Source organism: Paroedura picta, chromosome 4 (genome assembly GCF_049243985.1).
Source record: "Paroedura picta isolate Pp20150507F chromosome 4, Ppicta_v3.0, whole genome shotgun sequence".
Classification (NCBI taxonomy): Eukaryota; Metazoa; Chordata; class Lepidosauria; order Squamata; family Gekkonidae; genus Paroedura; species Paroedura picta.
In genome coordinates this window covers 122,746,631-122,758,233 of record NC_135372.1, presented here as the reverse complement: position 1 = coordinate 122,758,233, position 11,603 = coordinate 122,746,631, and the positions used below count along the sequence as shown (strand labels likewise).

At 47.4% G+C, this 11,603-nt stretch overlaps 1 protein-coding gene across 10 annotated transcripts in view; it reads right to left on the bottom strand.

Annotated features, from left to right (window-relative positions):
* Window positions 1–926: 926 nt before the first annotated feature.
* Window positions 927–11,603, bottom strand: part of SRC (SRC proto-oncogene, non-receptor tyrosine kinase) — a 111,960-nt gene continuing 101,283 nt past the window's right edge. For all 10 annotated transcript variants that reach the window (XM_077335465.1, XM_077335455.1, XM_077335461.1 and 7 more), the window contains 6 exons: window positions 11,059–11,214; window positions 10,447–10,626; window positions 9,928–10,004; window positions 9,667–9,820; window positions 8,524–8,655; window positions 927–5,508 (listed from right to left, as the gene is read on the bottom strand). In XM_077335465.1, coding sequence (XP_077191580.1) covers window positions 5,300–5,508; window positions 8,524–8,655; window positions 9,667–9,820; window positions 9,928–10,004; window positions 10,447–10,626; window positions 11,059–11,214 — 908 coding nt within the window. In that variant the 3' untranslated portion in view covers window positions 927–5,299. The remainder of the gene's footprint in view (window positions 5,509–8,523; window positions 8,656–9,666; window positions 9,821–9,927; window positions 10,005–10,446; window positions 10,627–11,058; window positions 11,215–11,603) is intronic.

Sequence of the window (11,603 nt, the reverse complement as noted above, 5' to 3'; positions counted from 1 at the left end):
GAGGCATCAAAGTAGGGATGCTCAACTTGGAAAAGAGGAGAAAGAAAGGTGTGGGAAGGCACAGAGTCTCCTGAATTCCCAGATTAATTCCTCTCCAGTAGATTGCTCAAGAGTGCCCATTATCAGGACTCTGGCTTTCAAAAAGGGCCTGGAACTTGAAGACATTAGAGAAAACGGATTATTTCTTAAAACAAAGCCAGCACTGAGTCTCATGGGATATCTGGAAAGAAGCACACAAGGCAGATTATGAATGAGCTCCACAGAAAATGCACAAAAAGGCAGGAATGAGCGGGGTTTTTGATGACCTCTCACAAAGCCTCGAATGTTGGTACTTTGGAGAAAGAAAGCAGGCCAGGATCCTGTTTCTAAGGAAATCAGGAATTTTTTTTTTGTTAGAAAGTTCTGCAGGAGGTGGAATTTGGCAAGAAACAAGATGATTGCTCAAAGGTACATGGGACCCGCCTGTTTGTCCACCCATGGGGCCCTGTTGCTGGTTTTTCAACTACTGCTGTGGGGCACAGAACATAGGTTCTAACATATGTCTACTGACCTGGTATAAGACAGTGGTTTGGCTCAGTTATCTTAAAATATATTGAGGACTGAAAGTTGAATAAGGAGGACTATGTGGGGGGAAAGGAGGCGCAAAATATGGAAAGTCCATCGTGCTCCATCTGTTGTAATTTGGCTGGGTGTAGAAGGGAACCACATGAAACCTTGCTGCTTCAAGCCATTTGTGGTGCCTTGATGGTTGTTGTGCTTCCTCCAGTGTCACAATCGTCCTGTAAGGCTGAAAAGTCTTCCAGCACTAACTGGCACATCAATGGGGATTTTGCCTTCTGAAATTAATTCTCCTCCATAAACAGCAAGAATCACACACCTTTTTACAACAGTGTCATCAAGCAATCAGCTATGAAGCATTTTTGGGGGGGTGGGTGGGGGTAGGGAGGATTGTTCCTAATGTTGAGAATTTTTCGCTTGCATCTGAGAAACAGCACCACAAAAAACCAGAAGAAACAAGACACCTGTTTGTATACAGCAGAACCTCTTACAATGGAACGCTCGTTTTGACGTAAATTGGCCCTGCAGGATAATTACAGTGCAATCCCAAGCAGACCTAACACCTTTCTAAATCCATCTGATTGAGTGAACTTAGAAAGATGCAACTCTGCTTAGGATGCCACTGTTCATCAGATAATTTTAAAAGATTCTGCTCTTGGAGAGGTTTTTTGTTTTGGCACGTAGAACATCTAAAACGTAGACATGAAAATCAGAGAGAGGACGATGTGATGCCAGCAACAAAAGCTTTGCAAGCTAATGACAATGAATTCCAGATACATACAATTGTGACAAACATTCTTATTACCTTAAAGGATCACATGCACTTATGTCAACATCCAAAGCCACCAAGCAACAGCTTAGGCGACCTCTAAGGCTATGTACAGAAAGAGGGGCTATTTTACAACTGGTAAGAACAAACAGGTCCAGACAGGAGTTTCCGTGTATCACTGACAGTTACTGTTCCAAGGCCTATCCATTGATGTACGGTTTGGCCTTCTGCTTCTCCTTGGGCCTTTTTTTGACACAGAACTTGTTAAACCACAGAACTTGTTAGTCCCCACCAAGCAGCTGATCCTGAGGCACAGCTGCTTGGTAGCATCTTTAACTGCTTTCCCTACAGCCCCTTCTGAATAACTTGTTAAACCCCCCTAAATTATTTATTTATTTATTTTAGGGGGGAGGAGAAGTGGCAGGCCACTGGGGAGAAGACTGCTAGATTCCGTTGCCTTGTATTTTCACACTTGGTGATGCAAAGTAGACAAGAAATTCCGCCCAAAGACCATCAGAATCTACTTTCTCTTTAAGGTGTTGGGTTCTTCCTTGGACTGTAGGCTTGGAAACCCCCACTGGAACCAGCAGCCTGAATCCAGAGAAAGTGAGTTGTGCCGCCATGCCTCAACCTAACGGATTCCAAAGAATTTCATTGCCCCATGAATTTTGATGAGGCTTACGGAGCATTCCAGTGCCAAGTTACCCTAACTCTGTTGCTTTCAATGGCCTCGGTTTGCAGTCACCCTGCACGGTATTGGGACTGTCCAGCACGGCTAACCTTCTCTGTTCCACGGCCAGCTAACAATACCTGTGCAAAACTGTTCTTGTTTGTCAGCTTCAAGCAAGAATATTTAGGGCCAGACCTACTTAGACTGGCACTGTACTGGCCCATATGTATTTTTGGTGAGAATCCTGTAATTTCGAAATACGGATGACAAAAATGAAGAAGCATGTGGGTGTTTTTGTGTAACAATTAAAAATCCACCTTGAGGAAAAAGGGGAAAGATAAAGTTAATTCCCAGTGGTCTACATCTCCCTTTACTGAGAATCTTTCAGCCCAAGATGCATTAGTGACTGTATTGATTTTAAACACTCCTTCAGCCTCACCTAATGGGCACACAGAAGCTTTTGAGGGGCTTCCTTTTTGACCTTGTGGAAACCTGTTCACAGGTTATGAATCTGGGACACACATTGCATCTTTGCAGAGCTGTCCCAGATAATGAAACAGCATGGCTCAGGGTCTGGATTCTCACGCCACCTCCTGGGTTGCATCTTGGGACTATCCTAGCACACTGCCCTCAGGGTCCAGACTCCTTAGCTTAACAGACTCTCACTGGACAAGTATACTAACAGAAGTTTGCATATTGTTCCTGTCTAGATGGGGTCAGGGAGCAAGCTCATCAGTACACCCATTGCCAATGGGTCCAAAAGGCGGTACCCGAATCTCCACCCTCCCACAATCTTCTTGCCATTTCCCCTGCCAAAGGAAATGGTTTGGGGGATTTAAGAAATGCACAATGCAACGAAGCAGACCACTGGTGGCTTCTACAAAGCAAGCTGGCCAAGGCTGATTTCTGCTGGATATGTACAAGCTTGAAAGCAAGCGATAACCAGCTGCTCAGACGCCAGGGGCAGTGTGAACGGCTTCTGATGCAGCAGGTTGGATTCTAGCGTAGGAAGTTCCTTCTAGCAGAATTCCAGGAAAACAAGGGACTGAAAGGGAGCGGGCTCATGGAGAGTGAATAAGGACTCTAAGGACCAAACTGCGCCTTATCTCAAACGGCATACGGCTTCCCACTGAACGAAAAACAAAAAGAGGGATGGGATGGGGGGGGGTGCTTCAGCTTTTATCTTGGGACTTTTTTCCAATGACATACTGGTACCTGTAACCACCATCCTTTCTCTACTTCATCCTGCGGAGTGAATAACCAGTTGGGAGGGGTAGTTTTGAATGGGAACACATCCAGAAGGGAAATGGCTCAACAGGCCATCTCTCTCTTCCCATCACTCCCCGTTTCTCCACTGAAACGCCCAGCCTCAGTCATTGCTTTTGGTTAAAAAAGAAAATCTACAACAAAGGACGCATGCAGCTGAGCCTGGCCCTTATCCCGAAACTGTAAATTGCTGCTCTTTTCTTCTTCCCTGCTTGCTTTGGCCAGCGGAGCTTCTAAGAGCTGAGGGGAAGAATCAAGAACATTTTGTACGACTTACGGAGTTTTAAAAAGAGAGCGTGAGAGATCTCTTCAAAGGTTACTCAATGCAAGGAGCTTGCAAACTCTGAAATGTGCTTCCTAGATCAGAAGACCGAGTTGAGCCTCTGATAGGACTTTGCTGCTGGCCCTCTAATCCCAAGGGTGACAGACGCCTGGAGAAACAGGTCTAGGGCTCCAGGACTGGCCCAGGGCTCCATGGGCTTTGTTCACTTCACTTTGCTCGATTCTGTTCCCCACCATGTTGCACAACCATAAACTTTAGTTGGGGGAAGGTGGGAGGGAAAGGGGGCTGCCCGACCGCAGAGAATCAGAGCACGTAATCATCTAAGGGTACATTATTTTATGGCTAAGACAATGAGACCCTGCATGGTCTCTTTACCCTGCTTGACCAGAATTGCCTCCGCTTCACTGACGCAGGCTTGTGAAACTGCTCGTTCAGCTGAGGTTTACTCAGGCACAGGACTAGGCCTCTGAGGCACTGTGAGGAGCTTCCAAAAGGGTGACGAATGGGATGGATCCCCCGGGGAAGGAAAGGGATCTGTGTGCTTGGCGGGTTATTCAAAGGTCGCATGGAAGACGAGGATCACCTGGGAGGGAGGTTAGCTACAAATGCCATTAAGGAACTGGCAGCAGGGAATGCGTAAGGAGAGAGGAACTGAGGATCCAGTTACTGGTCTTAAAAGGAGTGGTCTGAACAGGCTCTTGTTATTGGGTCGAAAGACTAGGCCGGAAGGCAAGCCTGCAGTCCAAGATCTAAACACTGTCCTGAAAATTGCCTATACCCTCACCAGAACCACAAGGTTCAAAAACCAAAGCCTTGGACGAGTCATGTGTGACCCTCCTGAAATTTTATTTCGTTCTTCAACAACTCTGCAGAAGGTAGAGAGCCACCCAACTCAAACCCTGCCAGTCCCCCAGGTGAGCCCACCTCATCCAACACAACTTCATACACACCTAACATCTGCAGCTGCACCCCTGCCAAGGGGAGGGCCAAGGCGGGTGGTGGCACAGCTGCCTAATCTGCAGCACAGAAGACAGAGACACAAGAACATGGAAACATCAAGTGTCCAGAGCACGAGTAGGGGACAACCTTCCCTCATCGCTCTGGGCAGTGGCATTTGGGTATGAAAAAGGGTGAGGGGAGAATTGTGCTGGTTTAGAAAGAAAAGAGAATGGAAGCCATCTAAATCCAAAAGGCATCATTCTATCACATGACTACTCCAGTTAATCACAGGTGAGCCAAGAGCTCAGAAGTCGTAGAGACTGCAAAGCAGCCCTTATTGATGTCAGAGGTGGGTAGTTGTTCCTTCTGTACCTAGGAGTGGTTTTGGAGAGAGGACGAGCTCGAGAAGGCGACTGGGCCCTGTGGAACAGGAGCCCTGGCTTTCACTTGGCTTCCTAACAGATAGATGTCCTTTACGTCTCTCCTGGAAGGACTCTTTTATTTTTCCTACAACCCTGTTAGCTGCACCACAGCCAATCCCACACTGAGAAGGAAAACTGTCACACTGGATGGTTAATCCGTGACCTACCCATCAAGGCCTTTGTCAGACAAATACAGCGCCTAGGGCTGTTTTCAATTAACAAAGGGCCTAAGTACCATCTTTGCAAAGGCAGCCAAATTTCCTCCAAAGGAGGACACAGCCCTGGCAGGTGCTCTGGAGGCTTCCCAGTTTGTCATCTCAAAGTCTCTCCCCAAAACACCTACGGCCCAAGGAGTAGCGCAAAGTCTTTGGCACCAGATTCCACTCCTAGATCTATAAGTTCTCGCCTGGCTGATACTGAGGCTCTGTGGATGTGAAGTAGTCCTCCAAGAAAGCCTGCAGGTATTCAAAGGTCGGCCTCTCCTCGGGGTCCTTCCTCCAGCACTGGCACATCAGGTCATGCAGGGACTCCGGGCATTCCGGAGGGCAGGGCATTCGGTAGCCACGCTCCACTTGGTCGAGCACTTCCCGGTTCACCATCCCTATTGATTTATCAGGGAGAAAGAGAATTCAGCCACTAGCACAGGTAAGTGCATGTAATGTACATAAACGTTTGCCAACCTCCAGCTGGGCTGAGAGAAGAACCGACCACAGCTGTTCAATAAAGCAGTTGATTGCTCAAAATGTGTCTTCAAATCAATGTCCTAAAGCTGATTAGCAAACTCCTTACAGCAATATTTGGTCACCAAAACAGGTAATCAGTTTTAAGGCATGGATTTGAAGACTCATTTTGAGCAATAGACTGCTTTACTGAACAGCCATGGTCTCTCTTCAACCTTCAGCTGGGGCCTGGAGATCGTCTGGAATTACAACTGATCTCCAGATTATAGAGACCAATTCCCCTGGAGAAAATAGTTGCGTTGGAGGTCGTGCTCTTGTGGCAATAAAGCCCATTGCCGGGAAAAACACAGCGGGTTCTAGAAAAGGGGAGGAGTGATGGGCTGTAGCAAAAGCGTGGAGAGAGGGGGCTCACTGGCTCCCTCTCCCCAAGCAGCCTCCAGCTTTTATCCTCCACTCAGCTGGCTTGCCCACCTGCCTGAACGGCATCAGGCCCCTCCCCTCACTTGCCCTCAACCCCAACCCGGGACCCCACCAAGCAGCTGATCCCGAGGCATAGCTGCTTGGCAGCATCTTTAACTGCTTTCCCTCCAGCCCCTTCTGAAGCTGCAGAAAGAAGAGGAAGAGGAAGAGGAAGAGGAAGAAGAAGAAGAAGAAGAGTTAGTTCTTATATATTGCTTTACTGTACCCAAAGGAGGCTCAAAGCAGCTTACAGTCGCCTTCCCTTCCCTCTCCCCACAACAGACTCCCTGTGAGGCTGAGAGAGCCCTGATATCAGTGCTTGGTCAGAACAGTTTTATCAGTGCCGTGGTGAGCCCAAGGTCACCCAGCTGGCTGCATGTGGGGAAGTGCAGAATTGAACCCAGCATGCCAGATTAGAAGTCCGCACTCCTAACCAGTACACCAAAGGGCTCTCCCAGCAACCTCAGAAGGATGTGAGGGGGAGAAAGATTCTGCCAAGCAGCTGATCATGAGGGTCAGCTGCTTGGTGGGTCTGCTTCCCTCATTTGGCCCAACTGCTGCAGTCCAAAGCAAGCACCACTCAGCCAGGGGAGGTAGGGTGGAGAGCCTGAGCAAGGTGTGGCATCCTCCAACATGCTGACATCACACTTTAAGAAGTGGGTCATTGGCAACACAGTTTGCCTTTTATGTAGTGGAGGATTCCACACATATAATGGGAGAAAGTGTTTCCCAAACGTGGCCCTCTCCAGGCTCTACCCCAAGAGCTCCAGGAATTTTCCAGCCCAGAGTTAGCAACCCTATATCCATATCAGGAAGCCCCTGTTAGATCCCTGGCTTTTCAATAACACTCTCCAATCAAATACACAGAGGCAAAACAGGAAAAAGGCTCCCCATTTAGCTGAGCAGTAGGATAAACTGAATACTGTTCTCCCTTGTGGTTCAAGACAGCAATTTAAGAAGCTCTCAAATTTGGCTTCAAATCTGTGACCCATTTTCTTGGTCTTCAGACAAAGTTTTTCCGCTGCCAAAATACACAGTCAGGAACTCGCCATGGAGTAAGCCTCTCATGGCCCAGTTTCACGCCTTGTTTATAGCTTGCAAAGATCCTGACCGGGTTGATGGACCAGATCTGATTCATTAGTCATTGACCTCTATCAGGACCACGTAGGCTGGCATGACAAACCACGATGGAGACTGGACCATCCACACAAATCCGAATATCCATTACATGGACCGCTAATGGTGCAGAATTGGACCACAGGCACAGTAAAGCAGTTTTACAGTGGCAACAATTAGCATGTGCATTTAAAGTTCTCAAGGTAAATGGAAACCTGTAACTGAATTCAAATTATGGGGAAGTCCTTTTTCTATACAATGCTTGGAAGAACCAGTGTGATATAAGTTAGCATGTCAGATTAGGATCTGGGAGGCCCAGGTTTAAATTCCTATTCTGTCACAGAAGCTGGACCTGTCACACACTTTCCACCTAGTCAAACTTATAGGGTTGTGGTTAGGATAAAAATGGAGAAGAGGCCAGTGCAGGATACTTTGGGTCCCCACTGTGAAGAAAGGCAGAGAATAAATTAAGAAGAAGAAGAAGAGTTGATTCTTATATGCCCCTTTTCTCTACCTGAAGGGGTCTTAAAGTGGCTTACAGTCGCCTTCCCTTTCCTCTCCCCACAATAGTCACCCTGCGAGGTGCATGAGGATGATTTTCCCATTCACAAGCTACATGCAGAGGGTAATGCTATTCCCATCCCTCTTAAGTATCATCCATGAAGAAGGTCAACAAGCATCTGAGAAAGCTCTGACTTTGCTCACAATTTTGGAAGCCAGAGAGAAATGAGCAGGCTGGCCACTGCAATAATGGACAGCCGCCTTGGAGACAGCTGAGCTTCCACATTAAGTGATAAAAATTGGGTATTCTATTAAGGGAAACATTTCACAAAAGAAGGAAATGACATAAAGGTCAAAAAGGCATTTCTCTGCTTTCTGTCTGTACTGTGACCTCTAAAGAAAACTCAAGAGAAGAAAAGCTCTGGATTTTAAGGCTTTCGGGAGCTACGGGAGTTTCTGAGCTAGCCTACAATCTAATATTTATTTCTTCATTGTCATTCATTAGAAGCCTTTTAATACCGCCCTTCCATCCTGAGAGCAGATCCCTATGGCGGCCTGAGCCTTCGGGGAGGGCGGTATATAAATCTAAATAAATAAATAAATAAATAAATAAATAAATAAATACATCAGAGGTAAACAACAGAAAGTGCAACCACGAGTGGCACAGTTTAAAAATGGGCAACCTGCCCAGGAAAGCAAGCAGCCTCTACTTTCCAACCATGGTCCAAAGATGCAGTAGCAACATCAGACACACAGAAATGCCGGTGCCTTTTTTATCAAACGTTAGACATCCAGAATTTCAGAGCCTGGCCCCAACATACAAGCTGATGACCAAAAATGAGAACAGGATGTGGACTTACCTGGATATGGCACCCGTCCCTTTGTGGCCAGTTCAGTCAGCAGTATCCCAAAGGACCACACGTCCGACTTGATGGTGAACCGGCCGTAGAGAGCCGCTTCTGGGGCAGTCCACTTAATGGGGAATTTAGCACCTTTGCACGACAGACAAGAATAGAGACAGAGATTCAGAGGTCTTTGGTGGGAACCACAGCAGGGACGACAGAGGGAGACCCACCACTGCTTTTGCGTTACCTTGCCTGCTGCCTAGGAGACAGAACTCTGAACCATCATAAAAAGCCTGCTGAGTAAGTTACTGACCAAGAAAGTCAGTGTGGTGCAGTGGTTAGAGCAGGGATTCCCAACCAGGGATCCACGGACCCCCAGAGGTCTTTGCTCTCCTGCTTTAATGGCCTCGGCCACAAGCTAGAGAACCAGCTGCTTCCGTTGCTCCCCCTCCCCTCTCCCAAGCATGAGCTCTCTTGCGGTTTCTGTGCCTGGGGCTCCTAGCTTAAAATGCCTCCTTGTCTCTCTTTCCCTCATTCCTCCTCGAGCCTGCCTGTTAATACAGGTGACGATGTCACTTCCTGTGACATGGTATGTTGGGGGGCATGGCAGGGAAGTGTGGCCAGCTGACATCACTTCCAGGGTTCCTCAAAGCCTAAAAAAATTATTTCAGGGGCTCCTCCATGGTCAAAAGGCTGAAAAAGACTGGGTGAGAGTGTTGAAGTACGATCTGGGAGACTGAGGTTCGAATCCCTTCTCTGCCATTGAAGCTTGGTGGGTGAGCTTGTGCCAGTCGCATGCTCTCAGCCTAATCTACCTCACAGGGTTGTTGTGAGGATGGAATTGAGGGGAGGAGAACAACATATGCCACTTTCTGTCTCCATCAGAAAGTAAATGAAGTAATGCCTAAATTTTTATTCTGTGCCAGAGCAAGCTAAGAGGAAGCAGTGAAACAACACAGCAGTAAAACTGTGACCTTGAAATACTCTCAGAATAAGTAGCAATGAGGGAAATACACCAAGACACATGGAGGTGCTTGTCTTGTCTTTCCCACTTCATTCCTGCATCACGGATAGCCTTCCCTTTCTGAAGCAGTAAGTAATTTGCAGCTGGTTATTTTCCCTGGTCAAGTAATGCAGGAGACCACGGTCCAGCCATACCTTGCCTAGCTGTGTATTCGTTGTCCTCGATCAGTCGAGCCAGCCCAAAGTCAGCTACTTTGCACACCAGGTTTTCACCCACAAGGATGTTGGCAGCTCGCAGATCTCGGTGAACGTAGTTCATCCTCTCCACATATGCCATGCCGGATGCAATCTACAGCCATCCCAACACACAAAATAACATTGTGAAGCAGGGTCTTTTCAGTGGTGGCACACTGTTTCCGGAATTGGCTTTGAAAGGCCCCAGCATGTCACACTCACCTGAGCTGCCATGTCTACCAGCTGGGGCAACCTCAAATACTTGCCCATCTCCCCTTTCAAGAAATCCAGGAGGCTCCCTACGAGCAGGAGAAAACAGTGGTCAGCACTTACAGCAGGAGCAACCCCTTCAAGTGCTCTGTCTTGTGGGTTTGTATTTGGAGTGCCTTGTAAGCTGGCCTGGGAAGTTTATACATAAAGGTTGGATGAACAGGATCTTTAAAAAAACTCAGAGAAATTTGGGCATTTTGACACCAGCATGGCATGGCAGATGCTGCATTGTGAGTTGGCACATGACCTGTTCAGCATTTGCCAAGCATGAACGCACTCCATCCGTGTTCATGACACATCATTTTGATTGTGTGAATCAGATCTTAGGTAATGCAGAACAGACAAGCTTGGCATTCCAGATGTTGCTGCTTTCCTAGTTTTGTCTATTTAGTGTGCTTGGTAGAGAAAGGTAGCACAGAAAACTTCCCACCCCTTTGGCTTGCACATGGCTCTTACTAGCCAACAGCGCACCTTTGCACATGTATTCGGTTACAATGTAGATGGGCTCCTCTGAAACCACAGCATACAGCTGCACCAGCTTCTCATGGCGGAGTTTCTTCATGACCTGAGCCTCCTGCAGAAATGCTTCGGGAGACATCGTCCCTGGCTTCAGAGTCTTGATGGCCACTCGAGTGGTGCCATTCCAGGTGCCTGGAGAAGAAACAGAGGGAGATCAGCAATGCAACCTCCTTTGCTTTGAAGCACTAAATTCACAGGCCCTTTTGAACCAGCTAGTTTTCTCCAAATAAGGAAATGCTTTCAAGATAAGACAGGCACACTGTAACTTCAGAAATGTCGTTTTGGCGAGTTTTTATCAAGAGGCAATTGTAGTGCCTTGAGCTGGTGCATTTGAGCAACGCCCTGGAAATCTTCTGCCGCAGTGATCCACTGTCGTACCAGTGAAAACAGCCATTCCACTGGATCCTGTCTGCTTTCTAACATGCATTATAAGATCAGGCTGCAGGGCAATGAATTCAAGATAAGCAAGAAAAGATGCTTCTTCTATAAGATGGAACACCTACCGATTTCCCACTTCTCACCCTCCCGAAAAGACACTGTCAGAAATTTGCTAGGTATTCTTACCCATCCACACTTCTCCGAAACAGCCTTGCCCAAGCTTCACCTCTAGCCGCAGCGACTCCCGAGGGATTTCCCAGGCATCCTTTGCCAAGCCCTGTGTCTGAGGCTTGCTAGTTGGACAGACATTGGTGAGACGGTGGCACAGGCCATCTGCATGCTCTGAGAAGGAAAATAAGCACAACAGAATAAGTTCCTGTGGCATACTTCTGAAGACTTGCAGCCTCTTCTTTCCTTCGTAAAACCAGCCTGAATCCTTCTTGAGCCTCTGTCTCAGAAGGGCTTAGGGCTGTTTGATCTAGAGCTCTATGCCAGATCCTATCACATTTTGACCCTTAACCCAGGAAGCTCTGGGTGCCATATCTTAATCCTGGAACCCCCTGCATGAAAAGCAGATGCTCTACTACTGAGACACATCCCCTTCTCATTTGCTGGTGAGATGATGGCACCATTTTCTCTAAAAGCTCCATGAAGTAAATTAGGGCTGGAAGAGCCATCAAACAGTTGGTCCTTCAGCAGCTAGAGCGGATGGCTGTAATTACTTGGAGTCA